The sequence below is a fragment of the Gopherus flavomarginatus genome, chromosome 4, assembly GCF_025201925.1.
Source record: "Gopherus flavomarginatus isolate rGopFla2 chromosome 4, rGopFla2.mat.asm, whole genome shotgun sequence".
Classification (NCBI taxonomy): Eukaryota; Metazoa; Chordata; order Testudines; family Testudinidae; genus Gopherus; species Gopherus flavomarginatus.
In genome coordinates, this window is record NC_066620.1 from 217,211,404 (window position 1) to 217,232,181 (window position 20,778).

At 56.6% G+C, this 20,778-nt stretch overlaps 1 protein-coding gene across 3 annotated transcripts in view; it reads left to right on the plus strand.

The window, feature by feature from the left end:
- MPV17 (mitochondrial inner membrane protein MPV17) overlaps positions 1-20,778 on the plus strand; it is a 47,592-nt gene that overhangs the window by 5,387 nt on the left and 21,427 nt on the right. For all 3 annotated transcript variants that reach the window (XM_050951500.1, XM_050951502.1, XM_050951501.1), the window contains exon 2: positions 374-461. In XM_050951500.1, coding sequence (XP_050807457.1) covers positions 389-461 — 73 coding nt within the window. In that variant the 5' untranslated portion in view covers positions 374-388. The remainder of the gene's footprint in view (positions 1-373; positions 462-20,778) is intronic.

A 20,778-nucleotide genomic window follows, 5' to 3' on the forward strand; every position in this document is an offset into this window, starting at 1 on the left:
TTCCGCAAGTGTGTGACCTGGCACCTTGGCATGGGTATCTCTGCTCTCCTCCCTCAGACTGGGCCTGCTTGGCACTGGGCTGGGGGAGCAGGTGGTGCTGGAGATGAGTGTGTCCTGGGGCAGTTACCTGCTCGTGCACATTGTGGTGCTGTGAGCACGGCCGACAGGAGGAGTGAGGCAAAGGTGCATGGAGGGGCCTTGCCCTAGACTCTGTCCAACTCACTGGGGGCTGATTCTCCTCCACTTCCTGCCCCGGGAGTCTGTGCCACCGTTAAACAGACGCTGTCTCTTACCATGCTGGCAGTTAGGAAGGCTGCAGAGGGCGAGGAGGGGAAAGAGGGCAGTGTGACTTACCTCTGCCTTGTCTGTGCAGCTGGCCGCAGGCGGGATGGCAGCGCTGTGGAGGTCGTACCAGCGGCTCATGGCCCAGCACCCCTGGAAAGTGCAGATCCTCACAGCTGGTAAGAGCCTCTGGCCGTTCCTTGGAGAGTCTCTGCGTGGGGGGTTTCTCGGAGGCTGAGCACGGAGCAAGCCACAGGCCCGGGAACTGCAGGGTGGAGCGAGGCAAAGGTCCATGGAATGAGCTGGGTCTGATGCTCTGGAGCTGGGACCCTTCTAGCCACTGCCCACACTCGGGTCTGTGGACAGAGAATGCTGCGCCTCGGGGCTGGGGAGCTGGGCAGCTAGCCGTAGCCAGGGCGCAGGCAGGCAAGAGGCCTACCTAGGCAGGGCTGGCTCAGTTCCTCCCCTTGATGCCCTGGTGTTACACACGCACACGCCCCGGTACCTGGCTGAACACTCAGAGTTGCTGCTTTGGGGCCTAGAGCAAAGCTGGTGGATGGCCAGGAGCAACCCTTTGGGACATCCCCTCTCCAGCAAGCGAGCCAGTGCCTCCCCGTCTCCCCTCTGTTTGGGGCTGCTGGGGAAGGTGCTAATTCCAAGTCAGACGTGTCGTCCCATGCACGTCTGCCATTCACCCAGCCCAGCCCTGGCTGCAGCTTCAGCAGTGACTCTGCTGGGCTGTTTTGGGGAGGGTGGGGGGCCCAGGGACCCTTCCAGTATGAGTGTGGACGTGGGGCTGGGGCGCTGGCCGTGCTGGGGTGTGGGTTGGAGCCCCGCCCTTTTGGAATGCTGGGTGTGCTGTGCCCAGTGGCAGTGGGTCCTGGCTGTGCTCTGGGGCAGGGAGGTTGAACGCGAGAGGAGCCCCCAGCTGCGTGTGCCAGGGCTGCCGGCCTGTCAGTGAGCCGGGCAGGGAGTCACCTTCTGGTGGGTGCTTGGCTCTGGTACGAGCTCCGATGCCCTGTCGGAGTCGCATTCCCCGTCCCCTGCTTGTGTGGCGGGGGCAGGGCGCTGAGGTGGGCAGCAGCTTTGGCCAGTTGCAGCTGTTCCCTCCCTGCCAGCCCCGCACCCACTGTTCCTCCCCCGGGCGCCGCAGGCCAGGCCTGAGCTGTCAGCTCAGCCAGGAGAGGGCAGCACACACTCAGGTTTAGGCGCTGTCCAGGGCTGAGCTCGCATCTAAGGGGTCTCTGGCGTCTAAGGGGGTCTCTGCTTCTGTCTGGGCCAGGCCAGTCCCTCCTGGCTCTCCCCTGCCCCACCTCAGTGCTGGGGCTTCAGCTGTCTCCAGGGGTCACTCCTGTCCTGCATGCGCACGGGGCTGGCTCGGGCTCGAGCTCGGCCCCAGCCCCGGGGCAGGCTGGATGGCCCAGGCTATGAGTACAGGACAGTTCTGAGCTAAGCCAAAGACAGCCTGGCTAGGCTGGGCCCCGTCCCGCCCAGAGATCTGCCAGGCTGGGCCCTGGAGCTCTTTGCTCCCCTTTATGCAGCATTGTGCCATCAACCTGGCTCTGGATCTGTATCCGCTGGGGAGAGAAGCCCTGGCGCCTTCCACCAGTCCTCCTGCTGCTCCTTGGTCTGCCCTGAGCAGGGTCCAGATGGGCATCCCCTGCAGAGAAACAGGCTCCTGCCCAAAGCTGCAGCCACGCAAGGGGATGGCCCTGGGTCCCCAGTCCCTGCCAAGTCTGGGGGCAGGGACCCTGAGTGAGTGTGAGGAGCTGGAGGACGTTAAGGGCCAGGCTCCAGGAACCCCAAGTTGGCTAGTGGAGGGGCAGATGGTGCTGGGGGGCAGGGACCCACCCTGGCAGCTGGCTCGGAGCAGGGTGAGCACCAGGGGGCTCTGGCAGGGAGCAGAGTGAGGCTACTTGTCTGGGATAAGCTTGGGCATTACTGGCACCAGCGCAGGGTTCCCCGGCTTCCCCGGATTAATCCCTTTGTGCCGCGGAGCAGGAGCAGGAGCAGGGCTCGGGACAGGATCCTGGGGCATCGGGGGGCATCTTTCTGCCACTCTGCGACGGCCGACGGGGTCAGAGAGCAGACTTGGAACCAAACTTACCCAGTCAGCACAGTGCTCAGATTCCTGCCCCCAGCCACTCCCCTGCTGCCGAGGGTCCCAGCCTGGTGCCCCGCTGGACAGCTCAGTGGGCTGACCTCGCACGTACCAGGTAGGATCGTAACCGCTCAAGTGACCCCTCCTCCCCCCCGGCGCGCGTGGTTGTTCATGCATAAGAAGATCAGTCCCTGCTTTAGTGCCGATCTCCGCAGTGACGGACCCGCCGGTGTGGGGAGCAGGACACTCCGTGGCCTGGTGCCTTTTTGTTGGAGCGGGTGGGTGTGTGGTGGGGGGTTGGGTCTGTTGGATGCCCAGGCTGGAGTGGGTTTTCTGCCTCCTGGACTTGAGACTACGGTGATGTGGCCCACAGCGGCCTGGTCTGTGTGTGGAGGGAGTGGCTGGGTGCTGGCGCTGGCCCAGCGGGATGAACTGGACAAGCACAGGCTGGGGAGTTTCCCAGAAGACGTCTGGGGGTGGTTCTGTACCTGCTTGGGCGAAGGGCCCTGCAGCCTAGCAGGCAGAGGCAGAACAAGAGCTGGAGCAGTGGCTCGCAGTCGTTCCAGACGACTGTGCCCCTCTCCCCAGGCTGGTTTGTCTCGCAAACCCCACGTTTCACCCCAGTTACAAAATCAGACATAAAAACCCAGGAGTGTCCCAGCCACACCATTACTGACAAACTACCGACGTTCTCAGTGTCACCGGCGAATTATAAACGGCGTGGAACGGAACTCGTGTACGTACGGGTCAGTGTGTGGTGTACCTAGGGCAGTAGGAACGAGTCCCTGGCTGAAGGAAATGTTAGTTTGTGCTGACGTCGCTAGTGCTTTTTATGTGGGCTGCTGTAAGACTAGGGCAATATCTGAAGGAGTGCGTGGACCCGCTGGGTACCCCCTGGGTGCATGTCTCCCCGGGGTGCACAGCACAGAGCTAGAGAGCACAGGGTCTCACCGTGAGGGGTCTTTACCTCCAGCCTGGCTGGCTCTGCCTTGCGCTCAGCTCTGGGTCCCCAGCAGGGCTGGCCTGGACCCAGGGCCCCTGTGGGAGGCTCCTGGGCCTGGGCCATGCAGGAGAGCAGGCGAGCCAGTCACAACTGCCCCTTACGACCTTCAGCTGTCCGACTGCCCCCTGCTGAGGCTGAATTGGCAGGGACCCTGGAGGGTGAAAGGCTCTCTCCTGTCTCGGCTGCGGAGCCAGTGGGAGCCTGGGGCTCAGAGCGCCAGAGGGCAGGGGCCGACCACCAGACCTGGGAGAGCAGCAGCTACGCCTGGGGCGGGTTCCTCATTAGTGTTACTGGAGCGCCTGGGACCCGCTGTGGGCACTGCACCCCTCTCACTGGCCTGAGGCCCGAGAGATGGACAGCTGGGCAGTGTCTCTGCACACTGCCAGCCTGGCCCCTGGTTCTTTGGGGGCCTCGTAGCAAAGGAGGAGGCATGTGAACGGGGGGCAGGGAGGGGCTGGGACCCCCCCCCCATGTGGGGGGCAGCCAGGGGCAGCACCGAAAGCCTGTTAGAAATGTAGCGGGTGGGCAGTGGAGCCGGCCCCAGCGAGCGGTCCTTTGATGGTAGGCTGGGTGGGGCCGGGCTGTGTCGGGCCGTAGCAGTGTCTGAGGTGTTAGCGAGGAGGGATCCCAATGCACTCAGAGTGCTGGGCTAGGACCGCGATCTTCCAGCAGCACCTTGACTGCTCTGCTCAGCTCAGCCTCCCTGGCCAGGGCTTGTGGTGGGTTCCTGGTACGAGGTTGGGGGTCCTGCATTCCATTTCCAGGAGGAGAGTTGGGGGCAGGGGGGTTGGCTGTGGGGCCTGGGCTGGCGGGGAGTGTTTTTCTGGGCTTGTGGCCTCCCGGCTCCAGGAGGGTTTGGGCCAGAGCCTGGCTGGACAGCAGCAGTATCCCCCCAACACCAGTTATTGGCAAGGCACATTCGCTGGGGGAGCTGGGCTGCTCTGCTGACGGGAGCCGTGTTAGCACAGAGACAGGGTCTGCTTCCGCTCCAGCTCTGGGGTCTCTGTCGCCCGTCCAGGGCAGGGGGCTGGCTCTCTTGGCTTTCACCTGCCTTGGGCAAGGCTGATGGCCAGGTGACAGGCTTTGGGGCAGCACAGGGTCCTGCCTCTTGCTGCTCAGCAGGCAAGGTGCGCAGCAGGGGTGAGTTGGGCGGGGAGCAGGACCAGGCGCGTGCCTGGGGGCGGGCGCTGCAAGTCATCACAGTGCCAGTGGTGAAGGTGGTGCTGCAGCCCAGCTGCTCTCTGGCTGGAGGGACCCAACGCTTGGCACTTGCAGACATTTCCAGTGTGCTGGGTTTGACGCCCCAGTGACTGAGCCTGTTGGACGCACTGTGTCATTCCTGGGCATGAATCCCAAAGGATGCGGGTGCCTCGGCTGCCCATTCAGGTGCAGACTTGGGAGGAATTCCTAGGCTGTCAGGTCCACTCCCGCTCACCTGCAGCGCTGGGACGAGAGCCCTGTTCTAATGGGCTGAAGAGGAGCCGACTGCTAGCAGCATCCTGCAAACAAGCCCTCATGGCAGCATGTCGAAGCTAGAGCCTGCTGCTCAGGGCTGCCTGCTGGCCGGGCATGGCTGGATCTCCAGCCTGTAGTATGACGACAAAATGCAGCTGTGAGCCAGGCCTGCACTTGCTGTTCTCTGAGCATCCCTGGGACTTTCCACCTGCTCAGTTTCCTCTCCTAGCTCTGGCAGCACAGAGTGCCAGCCAGCCAGCCTGTGTCCTGAGTGGGGTCCTGTGAGCTCCTCCTGCTCTTGCTGTCAGGGTGAGTCAGCAAAGCAATTCCACCCTGCTCCTGGCACTAGCCCGGCTGACCTGCTGTGCGACCTGCTTCCCTCCCTGCCCCTTTTGGCTGGCATGGTAGTGGGGCAGGGCTGGCTCTCACCCAGATATACTGTGCCTGGCATGGGCAACATGTTGGAGAGACACAACAGGGAGCACCAGCTAACGGGGGGCACATGCCCCCCCCACCTGGCCTGCACATTAAGGACAGCTACATTATTCAGTTGCTTCTGTCCCGTTGATGCCTGGAGATAATTTTTAAGTCTTCTGAAGCTGGAGAATGAGTTCAGGATGATACAGGCACAGTGAGAAGGATTCTTGTGCATTGGCATTACTCTGGAAAGCTAGTGCTTCCAAAGCACTCAATGTGAGTCCAAGTCTCTTTCCTGATGGGTAACAGGAAATTTAGGCACCGTTGTTTTGTATGTACAGAATCCTAGAATAGCAGGGGTGGAAGGGACCTCAGGAGGGATCTAGTCCAACCCCCTGCTCAAAGCAGGACCAACCCCAACTAAATCATCCCAGCCAGGGCTTTATCAAGCCTGACCTTAAAAACCTCTAAGGAAGGAGATTCCACCCCCTCCCTAGGGAACCCATTCCAGAGCTTCACCACCCTCCTAGTGAAATAGTTTTTCCTAATACAGGCAGTCCTCCACTTTATGACATTTGAGTTACAACGAACGGCACTTACGCCGTTTATAAAGGAACACCGTTTTCACTTTCCGACAGAAATTTCGACTTTATGATGCTTGAGCTGACGCAACGCCATGCCAGTGAACAAGTTCATAGGTGCGTGTCGACATTCTGCGCCGCTGATCTGCCTGACTCAAGATGCTCAGTACCTGTTTCAACACCATTTTTACATGTTGATTCTTTGTGCTTCCAAACTAAGAGGTCCAAGAAAGGTGAGATGCCAACTGAAATCAGTAAAGCTTTGGATTTCCCCCGAATGACTATCGTGACCAGGGGCAGCTCTAGACATTTCGCCGCCCCAAGCACAGCGGCATGCCACGGGGGCGCTCTGCCGGTCGCCGGGAGGGCGGCAGGCAGCTCCGGTGGACCTCCCGCAGGTCCCGCGGTCCGCTGGTCCCGCAGCTTTGGTGGACCTCCCACAGGTCCACCAGAGCCGTGGGACCAGCGGACCCTCCGCAGGCATGCCAGTGGGAGGTCCACTGGAGCCGCCTGCCGCCCTCATGGCGACCAGCAGAGCGCCCCCCGCGGCATGCCGCCCCAAGCACGTGCTTGGCATGCTGGGGCCTGGAGCCGCCCCTGATCGTGACCTTCCTGAAAGACAAGGTACGAATTCAGGAACATGTTAAGGGCCTGGCTCCTGTGCAAGCCACTGTGATAACTAAGCAGCTTGTTGGATTTATCGCCCAGGTTGAGAAACTGTTCATTCTTTGGCTAGAGGATCAGTCTCAATGCCGGGCTCTGGTGAGTTCAGGCAGAATTCAGGAGAAGGCCCGGAGTCTTGATGATGAATTAAAGAAACAACGGGGGAGAGTTCCAGTGCTGAGCCTTTTCATGCAAGCAGGGGGTGGTTTATGCGTTTTAAAGCCAGGGCCAATTTGCATAACATCAAGATCTCCAGTGAAGCGGCCAGTGCTGATGAGAAGGCAGCTCGTGTTTTTCCTGAGACGTTGGCTGAGAGCATTGAGGAGGTAGGGGTTGTGCTCAGCAAGTTTTTAATGTTGATGGAACTGGGCTCTTTTGGAAAAAAATGCCGTTGAGAACCAACATGGCCAAAGAGGGGAAATCCATGCCATGGTACAAAGCTGCTAAGATAGGATCACTCTTTTGCTCGGTGCAGATGCTGCAGGTGACTTTAAACTTAACCCTTTGCTTGTGTCTGTTCGGAACCCCCCAGGGCTTTCCAGGGATAGTCTCCGGCATTTCTCCCAGTGATATGGAAACCCTATCCTAAGGCGTGGGTCAGTGAAAACATCTTTGGGGATTGGTTTAATCATCATTTTGTGCCAAGCATTAGGGATTATTGCAGCAAAAACAATCTTGCATTTAAAGCACTGTTAACCTTCATAGACTCATAGACTCATAGACTCTAGGACTGGAAGGGACCTCGAGAGGTCATCGAGTCCAGTCCCCTGCCCTCATGGCAGGACTAAATACTGTCTAGACCATCCCTAATAGACATTTATCTAACCTACTCTTAAATATCTCCAGAGATGGAGATTCCACAACTTCCCTAGGCAATCTATTCCAGTGTTTAACTACCCTGACAGTTAGGAACTTTTTCCTAATGTCCAATCTAAATCTCCCTTGCTGCAGTTTAAGCCCATTGCTTCTTGTTCTATCATTGGAGGCTAAGGTGAACAAGTTTTCTCCCTCCTCCTGATGACACCCTTTTAGATACCTGAAAACTGCTATCATGTCCCCTCTCAGTCTTCTCTTTTCCAAACTAAACAAACCCAATTCCTTCAGCCTTCCTTCATAGGTCATGTTCTCAAGACCTTTAATCATTCTTGTTGCTCTTCTCTGGACCCTCTCTAGTTTCTCCACATCTTTCTTGAAATGCGGTGCCCAGAACTGGACACAATACTCCAGTTGAGGCCTAACCAGCGCAGAGTAAAGCGGAAGAATGACTTCTCGTGTCTTGTTTACAACACACCTGTTAATGCATCCCAGAATCACGTTTGCTTTTTTTGCAACAGTATCACACTGTTAACTCATATTAAGCTTGTGGTCCACTATGACCCCTAAATCTCTTTCTGCCATACTCCTTCCTAGACAGTCTCTTCCCATTCTGTATGTGTGAAACTGATTGTTCCTTCCTAAGTGGAGCACTTTGCATTTATCTTTATTGAACTTCATCCTGTTTACCTCAGACCATTTCTCCAATTTGTCCAGATCATTTTGAATTTTGACCCTGTCCTCCAAAGCAGTTGCAATCCCTCCCAGTTTGGTATCGTCCGCAAACTTAATAAGCGTACTTTCTATGCCAACATCTAAATCGTTGATGAAGATATTGAACAGAACCGGTCCCAAAACAGACCCCTGCGGAACCCCACTTGTTATACCTTTCCAGCAGGATTGGGAGCCATTAACAACTACTCTCTGAGTACGGTTATCCAGCCAGTTATGCACCCACCTTATAGTAGCCTCATCTAAATTGTACTTTCCTAGCTTATCTATAAGAATATCATGCGAGACTGTATCAAATGCCTTACTAAAGTCTAGGTATATCACACCCACCGCTTCTCCCTTATCCACAAAGCTCGTTATCCTATCAATGAACGCTATCAGATTAGTTCGACAATGCTCCTGGTCATCCACCCAGCGTTGGTGACATGCATCCTGACATCCAAGTGATGTTTCTGCCCCCAAACACCAATTCATTGTTGCAACCCATGGAGCAGGTGGTAATTGCATCCTGCAAGGCCCACTATCTTAGGCGCACATTTTTCCAGGCCATCAGGGCAAATGAGAGGAAAGTGGCCCAACTCTGAAGGAATTCTGGAAGGGCTTCAACATTTCCCATGTATCAGAGGGGTAGCCGTGTTAGTCTGGATTGGTAAAAGCAGCAAAGAATCCTGTGGCACCTTATAGACTAACAGACGTTTTGGAGCATGAGCTTTCATGCATCCGACGAAGTGGGTATTCACCCACGAAAGCTCATGCTCCAAAACATCTGTTAGTCTATAAGGTCCCACAGGATTCTTTGCAACATTTACCATGCAGTTAAGAACACTGGTGAGGCATGGAATGAAGTCAAACAATCCAATTTGAATGGTGTTTGGAGAAAATTGTGTCCTGATTTTGTGTCTGACTTCCAAGGATTCACAGACACTGTTGAGGAGGTGACCAACACTTTTGTTGAAATGGACAAATAACTCAGCTTAGACGTTGCACCAGATTATGTTGTGGAGTTGCTGGCATCACATTCTGAAGAATTAAGTAATGAGGAGCTCATTGATCTGGAACAGCAAAAAGGGGCAGAGGAAGAAGACGCACTCACTGTTGAAGAGACTCCTCCTTGTGAAGTCTTGACAACAAAAGTGTTGGCTGAGGCATTTCAGCATTTGGAAGCTGCCATGTCCCTGTTTGAGGAACACGACCGCACCACTGAGTGCAGTGCATCTGTGAATAGGAGCATATCCAACATATACAGGGAAAGAGGAGAACGTCTGTCCAAACTTCCTTGGATACCTCTTTTAAGTCCTTCCAAATCACTGCCATGAGGGCAGGGGACTGGACTTGATGACCTCTCGAGGTCCCTTCCAGTCCTAGAGTCTATGAGTCTATGAAACCTTAAAGCCCCCTAAAAACCCCACCCAGTTAGACCCCCCATGAGCTCAGAAGAAGGTGTCCCATCTCCTTCATTCCTTCCATAGATTTCTTAACCTACAAATCAAATGACAAGATCAGCAATGCCCGGGAACCGACTGTCATAAGTCCGAGGACTGCCTGAACTATATTTTTTTATGTATGTTTAGCTTATTATGTGATTGTTTTATGGCAGCATGATTGCTATTTACAATATAAATACGTTGATGTAGGTATATTACTCATGTATAATTGATTGAGTACAAAAATCCGGGTTATTTTGATGAAAATAGTGTATTGGGCTTTGGTTCAGGAACCAATCACCCAGTTGGAAAATTGGTTCCAAGTTACAATGTTTTGACTTAAGATGCTATTTTCAGGAACCAGTTGCGTCGTAAGTCCGAGGACTCCCTGCCTGTATCCAGCCTAGACCTCTCCCACTGCAACTTGAGACCATTACTCCTTGTTCTGTCATCTGCTACCACTGAGAACAGTCTAGATCCATCCTCTTTGGAACCCCCTTTCAGGTAGTTGAAAGCAGCTATCAAATCTCTCCTCATCCTTCTCTTCTGCAGACTAAACAATCCCAGTTCCCTCAGCCTCTCCTCATAAGTCATGTGCTGCAGCCCTCTAGTCATTTTCATTGCCCTCCGCTGGACTCTCCAATTTGTCCACATCCCGTCTGTAGTAGGGGGCCACCAGCTGGGATTGCATTTTGACCTGTGCATCACTTTGCATTTAACATTGAATTTCATGTGCTGTTTTGTTGCCCAGTCACTCAATTTTGTGAGATCCCTTTGTAGCTCTTCGCAGTCTGCCTGGGACTTCACCATCTGGAGTAGTTCACCACCTCACTGTTTACCCCTTTTTACAGACCATTCGTGAATATGCTGAACAGCGCTTGGTCCAGTGCAGACCCCTGGGGACACTGCTAATTACCTCTCTCCAGTGTGAAAATTGCGCAGTTGTTCCTAGCCTTGGTTTCCTGTCTTCTAACTGGAGAGCCTGTGGATGCTTTCAGGGTCATCTCAGGAGCCTTCATTTGATTTAAGGACAAGCCTTTTGTTATCCTCATCCCCCTGCCTCGTTTGTACACAGACCTCTGCCCGAGGCAGCACAGAACCCTACATTCCACACTCAAGCTCTGACTCCAGGGTGCTGCTGGGCCCTTGCTCCCTGCTGGTGATTGGGGAGGGGCATGTGACCCGCTTGTGCCGAAGTGGGAATGTGCTGGCTGCGTTCTGTGACTGCTGGGTGGGGAGTATTGACCTGGGAAGGTTGCAGGGGGTTGTGCTGGGACTGGCTGCATTGGGGAAGGGAGGACACCTGAGCATGTAACAGGAGAACCCAGGAGGGGGGTTGGAGGCCAGGTGACACTTCTTCCTGGGACACTGGACAAAGGACAAAAAGGCTGGGGGAGGAGCCGGGGAGAGGCTGACTGAGAGGCTGGGGAAGTTTCAGTTTGGAAGCTGGCTGGGAAATGGAGGGGATCCCCGACGGGGCTTGGGCTTCTCAACAGGGCTGTGGCCTCCCTGGGGCCCCAGATGGACCTAACTAAGGGGGGTCCTGTTGTCTGTACCGGCAAGACCTGTTTTGGGCTGTGTTCCTGTCATCTTAATAAACCTCTGTGTTACTGGCTGGCTGAGAGTCACGTCTGACTGTGAAGTGGGGGTGCAGGACCCTGTGGCTTCCCCAGGACCCCACTGAGGCAGGCTCGCTGTGGGAAGCGCACGGAGGGGCAGAGGATGCTGAATGCTCCAAGGAGAGACCCAGGAGGTGAAGACGTGTGAGCTTCTTGCCCTGAACAAGTCTGGTCCAAGGGAGAGGAGGCTCCCCAAAGTCCTGCCTGGCTTTGTGAGGAGCAGTTCCAGAGCATCGCCCGGTGACTCTGTGACACCCCCCCACACCCCCGTAGCTCCCTGCCCCTATCGGCTGTGGCTCTTGTGCCATGGATGCTGCTACGTATAGGGGGTGCTGAGAGCTCTGCCCAGGTCCAGCCGGGTCCCCCCGACAGCGCCTGGACCAGGTTGAGAGGGTCTCCTCATGGGCTTGTTTGGCCAAAGGGCCAGGCTGGGGGCAGCAGTCAGCCAGCGCTCAGCCAGACCCCTATGCCGTGTTCTGGGGGGGCTGGGGCCATGGGGCTGTCCCTGTGGGGCAGACTGGGCTCCCCGGCAGTGCTGCCCTGCGGTAGCTTTGCTTCACTGTTCCCTGGGATGCGGCGATTTAATCTCCCTAAAAGGGTTGGTGACGTGTTGTTTGCTGAGGAGGGGAGGTGGCATAAATCCTGGCGCGAGCCTGGCGCTGGGCCATGTTTACCCAGCGCAATCCCGCAAATGGCTCCTTGGCCTCAAGGACGCACCCGCCCTTTGTGCTGCCATCAGCTGTTTTGTGTGTCCTGGAGAACCGCTGCTATCAGTGGGGCCCGTTAGCACGGCTCCTTGGGAGGGCACGGCAGCCTGGCTGGGGAGTGCAGGGCCCAGACAACTGGCCCGGGGCTGCAGAGTGCGGGGCAGGCGATGCGATAGGAGCTGCACGCACGGGGTACATGGGCACCCCCATTCCTCACCTCCAAGTGTGAGGCGCCCCAGAGGGCTCTGTGCACACACACACACACCCTGAGTGTGAGGTGCCCTAGAGGGCTCTGCGCACGTGCGTGCACACACACACATACGCACGTGCACACACCCTGAGTGTGAGGTGCCCCAGAGGGCTCTGTGCACACACACACACCCTGAGTGTGAGGCGCCCCAGAGGGCTCTGCGCGCACAAACACACACCCTGAGTCTGAGGCACCCCAGAGGGCTCTGCACACACACATCCCAAGTGTGAGGAGCCCCAGAGGGCTTGTGCACCCCCCCGAGTGTGAGGCACCCCAGAGGGCTCTGTGCACACACACACACACACCCTGAGTGTGAGGCACCCCAGAGGTCTCTGTGCACACACATGCACACCCAGAGCGTGTGAGTGAGTGTAAGCTGGCTAAGAGACCTCAGCTGCTCACGAGTTGACTGGCCACTCTGGCTGGTCTCTGCTGGTAGCCCTGTCTCCCATGCTCCATCTCCCTGCCATGTGGCTGCTTCTCTGCTACTGTGGTCAGCTGTTTTCTACCTGATTTATTTTTCTCCTGTGGTGTGGTGGGCAGCGTGGCCGCGAGGCCGGCCGGGTAGGGGAGCAGCGGGTTGGGTCGTGCCGGCGGGCCCGGGGCAGGCCATCCTGTCATGTGGGAGGAGACACGAGGGGCAGTGGCAGGCTGAGGGAGGGGAGGAGCGGGCAGGAGTGCTGGGAGTGTGGTGTGCCAGCCATATGGGAGGAGACATGGTGGCGTGAGGTGCTGGAGAGGGCAGGGCGGGGGACGCGGCTGGCTGGGGAGGGTGGGTTGGAAGGGCAGGGCCAACTGGTAAGAGTGTCTCCAGAGGCGTGGCTGGCCAAGGAGAGTGGGTTGGGGGGCACGGCTGGGATGAGATTTTGTCTCTTCAGTAGACTCAGGGTTTCCTAGTTCATCCCAGCCGGACTCGGGCAGATTCTCTGATCCTGGCTTGTTCCTTTCCTAGGCTGCGTTTGCACTTCCCGCTCTGCTGACACGCCGCAGAGTCACGGCCCTGTGCATGTGTCCTGCAGAGCGAGGAGGCCGGGCGTACAGCACTGACTTGTCTGGGACCCAGAAGAAACAGGTTCCGTTTCCAGCTGTGCCACAAAGTCCCCAGGTGGCCTTGGACAAGGGATGTCAGCTCTCTGCACCTTACTCATAAGACGGGCCTGGCTTTCCTCACCTCGCAGGGATGCTGCCACGTTAGATTTGTTTGTGTGTGAGATGCTCAGATACTGTGGTGATGCGGTCAGAGCAAACAGGCAGATGATGTATAGCCAGAGAGACCAAGGCACGGACTAGCAATGTGCACAGCATTGAGAGAATTGCACCACAGCCAGCACTAAGCATTTTACAAGGACCTGCGATCGCGAATGGCATTGTCTGGTGCCTCTCCATAATGTTACAGAGCAGAGCTGGGTTGGGCCTCTGAGGGGTGAATGAGAAAGCGGCAGGGTAAGGACAGCAGCCAGGCTCTCCCAGGGCGGTGGACTGAGCAGTGGGGCTGGAAGATCGTCGCTGCCGTGTTCCGTGGCCGCGATGCGGGCGGCCAGAGGAGGAGGCTGCTGCATTAGGGAGTGGCCTTGGAAGGATTTTAGAGGGGGAAGCGCCAGCTGTGGGCACTGGGTGAGCGTTGGCAGAGAAGGGCAAAGGGAAGGAGGTGGGGGAAGGGGCCTAAGGTTTCTGCCAGTTGATGGAATTCGCTCTCTGCTGCCGGCTATCGATGAACCGGGGGAAAGACTTCATGAGCAGAGCTCGTTAGCAGAGACGCTCGTTGGGCCAGGGCCATGGGTTAAATCTGCTCATCTGGGCTGCAGGGTGATGAGCGGTTCCTGCCCTTGTCGTGTGTGTGATGCTGTAACCTGCCTGCTGAGTGTGGAGGCTGTGCACTGGGGGCTGTGGGAGTTTGCCACATGCGGACAGGATCCTGCCAGTGGGGTGCTAAGGAGACATTTGTCCCCAGGAAGGTGGGAAACTGAGGCAGGGGCTGTGGCCCAGGGTGCTGTGGCTGCTGCGATCCCGCTGTCCGCCTTACAGGACCCAGTGCTGGTGAGGGGTGCACGTTGCCTACGGGAAGATCTCCGGCCGGGGTTTCTGGGTGGGTCCAGGCCGGTTTTGTTGGCAGAGTTAAGAGGAATCCCTGGCAGTGGCCCCTGGCCCAGCCCTGGGGGCTGGTGACATGCCCAGCGAAGGGTCACTTCCATGCAGAGCAACATGTCCTGCAGCACCTGCAGCAGCTCTTGGCTGGCCCCAGAGGCAGAGCGGGGGCCTGTGGCTGCAGCCGTCCTGCTCCCTGCCCTTGGACAGGAGCCTTCGGAGGCAGGAGTGTAATTTGTAAATGGATGGTGTAATTATGAATTAATAGCCACTGGAGAGGCACGCAGGGACTGCAGACACTGTGGCCTACTTAGGCTTGGTCCTGCTTCAGAGTCCTGAGGCGAGGATGAAAAGCAGCCTGCAAGCTCAGCCAGCCCCAGCCAGCCAGCTAGGCCCTGTACATCTGGCTCAGCCTCTGCTGGGGCAGGCGGGAGGGCACCAGAGTCTGCTCTGCGGCCGACAGGCTGTACCATCTCACTAGCCCAGCCTGCCACATGAGAAGCCCCTGGGAGTCCTAGCTCCTGGGTCAGTCTGGACATGCGGGGCTGCCCCAGGGCCATTGCTTCTGGGGTCCCTGAGCTCCGGCCTGAAAGCCCGAAGCTGGGGAGGTGCTGGGCAGGCTGCAGTGCCTGTGGGCCCTGGCCCCCCCGCTGTCGCACTCCGACGTGGCAGGAGGCAGCACTGGCCGCTCTCCGTAGATCCCCGGGGGTGCCGCAGGCTGGCACATGTTCCCAGTGAGTTTGGTGCCAGGCATGCCTGCATTGGTGCCCCTAGTGCATCCATGTGGCCTGATGCCTTGCTGTGACCAAGTGGGAATGTCTTAATGTTCCCTCTGAATACTGTGTTGGTGCCTCAGTGTCCCCATGGCAGTTCTTAATATCTAGGTGGTGGGATAAGGGTGTATGGTTGCTGCAGAGCAAAGGGCCAGTGCACCTAAATGCCTGGCACTCTGTCTCCTAGCAACTGATGGCCTGGGCCCCCCCTCTGCAAAGGTGCCAACTGAAGGTGTTGGAGACAGAAATCAGGTGACCTCCTGGCCCGGGAAAGGAGCCGAGCGGAGAGGAGGGGCTGGAAGGGGTAGTTAGTCTGGAGCTGGCTGAGGGCAGATGTGGGGGTCTGGCTCACTGCCCCCCAGAATGAATCCGGCCGAGGGGTCCCATTCGCTGTACCCACAAGCTCTGTTTTAGACCCTGTTCCTGTCATGAAATAAACCTCTGTGTTACTGGCTGGCTGAGAGTCACGTCTGACTGCAAAGTGAGGGTGCAGGACCCTGTGGTTTCCCCAGGACCCCGCTGGGGCTGGCTCACTGTGGGAAGCGCACGGAGGGGCAGAGGATGCTGAATGCTCCAAGGAGAGACCCAGGAGGTGAAGCCGTGTGAGCTTCTTGGCCTGAACAAGTCTGCTCCAGGGGAGAGGAGGCTCCCCAAAGTCCTGCCTGGCTTGGTGGGAAGCAGTTCCAGAGCATCGCCCGGGGACTCCGTGACACCTGTGCAGGGGTGTGTGCAGCCCATGAGAGAGGCCACCCGCAGAGCCTCCAGGCCATGTACTGGGCCTGAGTTCCTGGGGGCTGTCAGTCGCTCAGGGTTATGGCCCAGCCCCGTGGGAGGGGAGCGAACCCGAGCACTAACCAGGGATGGCAGCTGCCCAAGTGAAGTCATCGCGGGGGAGAGATTAATCTAATCTCCCCGGGGACGCAGGCTGCTTCCTGGCGCAGGGACCTGCTCATCCTATTATACTTGGCAGGTGCTGGAGGGGTGAGGTGCTTTGTCACTCACTCCAGTCCCTTCCCCCCGGCCAGGCTCCCGCAGGCTGGGCAGGGGGCCCAGCCGCTCTAGGGAATGAATCAATGAAACCTGCCAGGGCAGCACTGAATGGCTGCACATTTATCAATGGAGGGACGGAGAGGAGCTGTCGGAAGTGCTGCCCAGGGAGACGCAGCCACGCAGGTTCTGGGCTCACTAGCCCAAGCCCTCCTGTGACTTGGGTCCCCTGTCCTGGCCACCCTCAGGGACACACACTGGAGTCCAGCTGCTCCCCTTAGCATCATCCACGGCAACCAGCTTCCCTGTCGCCCACGGCACACCTGGCTCATCCCTCGTCCATGCACTGGCACCGTGTCTCTCACTCATGCGTCAGGCGGGAAAGCTGAGGGCCTGCTGGTCCTTCAGGGCTGGGCTTCTGCCCCAACTGTTCCCCAGGTGCCGACTGCTGCTGGTGCGGGGGCGTGATTGGCACCGTGGCAGCTGGTGCCTCTCCGGGCTGTTCTCCGGGCACTGTCCTGCTTTGGCCAAACCCATAGGTTAGTGGGGCTGGTGCTAGGAGCCTCCCTGGAGCTGCTTCCTGAGCCAGGCTACCTCAGGCCTTTGCTGGCCATCTGAGCCCCTGGGGAGCCCGCACGGAGCAGGAATGCCCCAGGCGTGGGACCGGGGTCCATGCCCCTAGCACCAATCCGGAGGCCTCAGCAGCTGGACTGATGGTGCCAGCGGGAGCCCACTCCTTGCATGGCGCAGGCCTCAGCCGCAGGCTGTGTGAACGAAGCAGCAGTTCTGGGAAAGGAACCTGTCCTGAGCTGCCAACGGCAGTAATCTGTTTTAGAGGCTCAGGTTTTCGAATCCAAATGACACCGCAGACTCTTCTTGGCCCAGCCCAGCGAGCGGAGATGCATGGTCTGACGTCATCAGAGGCTGCGGCAGAGCCCGGGCGGGGTGGCCCCAGGAGCACTCGGCTAAGGCAGGACTCTGCCCACTAGCTGATGCCCTTGGGGGACTTGAGACCGGCAGGCTGCAGGCTTCCCCTCGGGCCCAGGGCTGGTGTAGGGTCAGCAGACAGGAGGAGAGCACACAGTAGGGGGCTGAGAGAGGGCCCTGAAAACACCAGCCCTCCCCCTGGAGCTGCACAGCCTGGGGCCTGGCGTGTCCCCAGCAGAGGTGTGGTCCCACCGCTGCGTTTTAGCCATGAATGAGTCCCTGCTGGCTCAGGCCTTCCACCCGCTGGGTTTGAGCCAGGACCGCTGGCCGCTCTCGGAGTCCGTTGGCACAGTGGTGAAAGCCCCGCAGCCTGGGTCTAACAATCACTGTGTGGCCGTTAGCTTGAGCTCCCGGAGCCTCCAGCCTTGCGGACAGACGTCCGTCCCTTGTCCCCTCCGGGGGGGTGGCAGGGCTTGCTACGGTTTGCCTTTGATCCGCCCATGGCGTGCTGGGGGTGACCGCTGGGCAGAGCTTGGAGGGTGCTGTACGTGCAGCCTCGGGGGCCCTGAGCCTGGAGTTGGTGTTAAAGGGACACGGCCGACATCTGAGAACTGCCTGGCAGCCCTTGCGACTAGCCGCCTGTGACGTTGCGGTTCTGGCGGGACCCAACTGAGAGTGCCAATTCAGGACCAATTGCTCAAACAGGGCAGTCACAGCCCAAGGCTGGGGTTTTTCCACCTCTAAGGCAAACCAAACCAGCCAGACAAAAAGGACTTCGGTTTTACCCCACTGGCTAACCACAAGTCACACAAGCAATTTCCTTAGACACTCCAGTCTCCCAGTGTCACCACCAGTGCCACCCGTCCTGGGGATGAATGGTTATGAAAACCAACACCCCAGTAAAAGAAAAAGGTTCTCTGGATCCCAAAGGACCAAGCCCCAGACTCAGGCCAATATACACATCAGATCTTACCCACAAATCACGCTGTTGCCAATCCTTTAGAATCTAAAATCTAAAGATTTATTCATAAAGGGAAAAAGGTAGAGCTGAGAGCTAGAATTGGTTAAATGGAATCAATTCCATACAGTAATGGCAAAGTTCTTAGTTCAGGCTTGTAGCCGTGATGGAGTAAACTGCAGGTTCAAATCAAGTCTCTGGAGAACATCCCCCGCTGGGATGGGTCATTCAGTCCTTTGTGCAGAGCTTCAGTTTGTAGCAAAGTCCCTCCAGAGGTAGGAAACAGGATTGAAGACAAGATGGAGATGAGGCCTCCGCCTTATATAGGCTTTCCCAAGTGTAAGAACACTCCTTTGTTCGTGCTGTGGAAAGTTACAGCAAAATGGAGTTTGCAGTCACTTGGGCCAGTTTCTGCACACCCTGCTGAGTCACAGGGTGTAACTGCCTTCTCTCGATGGGACAATTGTGTAGGTGATGGTCCTTAATGGACCATCAAGCAGGCTAAACAGAGCTGACACCAACTTGTCTGGGATCTTTCCTAGTAACACAACATAAGTTTGCAATACAGACAGCATACAGCCAATATTCATAACTTCAACTACCAAAATGCTACAGACATACAGACAGCATAATCATAACCAGTAATCCGTAACCTGGTCTTAGACACCTTATATGACCACCTTTACCTAGGATTTGGTGCCGCTACAGGACCTTGGTTGCAACCCATGTTCTATATGGTCCCAGTTTATATCAATAACATCACACTGCCCTGCTCCCCCACAGGGGCTGCTTTGCTCTGCTGGCCCCGCGGTGCATGGGCAGTGATAGCTGCAGAGCGGGCCCCACAGGTTTGTGGATGTTGATTGCACTTGGTTCCTCATGCCGGGAGTCGCTGTGCAGCAGGGAGCAGTGGGGGCTCAGCAGGGGGCGCTCTTCCGAGCAGTCAATGCTGGCCCTACGGCCCCAGTGTGGCGCTAGGGCCTGTGAACATAAGAACGGTCAGACCAAGGGTCCATCTAGCCCAGTATCCCGTCTTCCCACAGCGGCCAGTGCCAGGAGCCCCAGAGGGCATGAACAGAGCAGGGAATCGTCCAGTGATCCATCCGCTGTCCCCCATTCCCCGCTCCCGGCGAACAGAGGCTGGGACACCATCCCTGCCCAGCCTGGCTAATAGCCATTGATGGACCCGTCCTCCAGGAACTTATCTAGTTTTTGTTTGAACCCTGTTCTAGTCTGGGCCTTCACAACACCCCCTGGCAAGGAGTTCCACAGGTTGTTAGTGCTTTTTGTGATGAAACACTTCCTTTTGTTTGTTTTAAATCTGCTGCCTGTTCATTTCATTGAGTGGCCCCTAGTTCTCGTATTATGAGAAGGAGTAAATAACACTTCCTTATTTACTGTCTCCACACCAGGCATGATTTTATAGACCTTTATCACATCCCCCCTTAGTCTTCTCTTTGCCAAGCTGAGAAGTCCCAGTTTTAGTAATCTCTCCTCATATGGCAGCTGTTCCATCCCCGAATCATTTTGTTGCCTGTCTCTGAACCTTTTTCAATTCCAATAGACCTTTTCTGAGATGGGGCAACCACATCTGCACGCAGGATTCAAGATGTGGGTGTACCATGGATTGATACACTGGCAGTATATTTTCTCTCTTATTATCAGTAATGGTTCCTAATATTTTGTTAGGGTTTTTGTTTGTTTGTTTGTTTTTTACTTCCGCTGCACATCGAGCAGATGTTTTCAGAGAACTATCCACAATGACTCCTGGTCCCAGAACAGAGCCCTGGGGGACCCCGCTTTTTGCCTTTCTCCACTATGAAAACTGACCATTAATTCCCACTTTTTGATTCCTGTCTTTTAACCAGTTACTGATTCAGGAGGGGACCTTCCCTCCTCTCCCATGACAGCTTTCTTTGCTTAAGAGCCTTTGGTGAGAGACCTTGTCAAAGGCTTTCTGAAAATCCAAGTACACTATATCCACTGGATCCCTCTTGTCCACATGCTTGTTGATCCACTCAGAGAATTCTAATAGAATGGTGAGGTATGATTTCCCTTTACAAAAGCTGGGTTGATTCTTCCCCAACAAATCATGTTCATCGATGTATCTGACAATCTTTTCTTTACTATGTTCCAACCATTTTGCCCAGTGCTGAAGTTAGGCTCACGGGCCTGTAATGGCCAGGGTTGCCTCTGGAGCCTTTTTATAAATATCAGCATTACATTAGCTACCCTTCAGTCGTCTAGTACAGAGGTCTCTTTGGGGAAAGGTCCTCAGGCGCAGAATGCCTGCCCAGAGCCAGGCTAGGGTGCTGGTGGGTTGGGGCTGCAGGGAGCAGGCTAGCAGGGAAGGCAGTTGCTGAGAAGCTAGATGATTTCTTTGCATTAGTCTGCAGGGAGGAGCATGGGGGGACATTCCTATCCCAGAGCTGCTCCTTTCTGCTAGGAAAGACAAGGCGCTGTCAGAGAGTGAGAGGTCAGGAGAAGGCACCAGGCCTGGCTGCTCCATTCCCCGGGGCTGAGGCATGGGGTGGACGAGTGGCTAGCAGAAGTATCCAAATGCTCATTAAATGCAGCTCTGTTGCAGAGAACTGGAGCGTAGCCAATGCTGTACCTGTACTGAAAAAGGCTCCGGGATGAGCCTGGGGAGCTGTTGAAATGATCAGTAAAAACAGAGCAGCAACCCCCTCAAAAGATCAGGGTCTGAGAGCTCCGCCAGCTCCGTTTCTTGGACACACAGTCTTAGCATATGCCCAGCGTGCCTCAGGTTGCATGTGAGCAGGATTCATCCCCGAATTGGGCCCGCTGGCTGGATCATTCGCTTCCTGGCTCAGGCCAGGGACTGACGCTGCTCCGTGCTCCCTGGCGTGTTAGTAGCATTGGGAGAAAGGAGAACTGGTTGACAGACTTTCGAACTTGGACAAGGGCCCGCCAAAGAGGCTGCTGAGGTGTCCAGGGCTGAAGGCAAAGGGCTGTGACAGAGCAGAGCCTGGCTAGACGA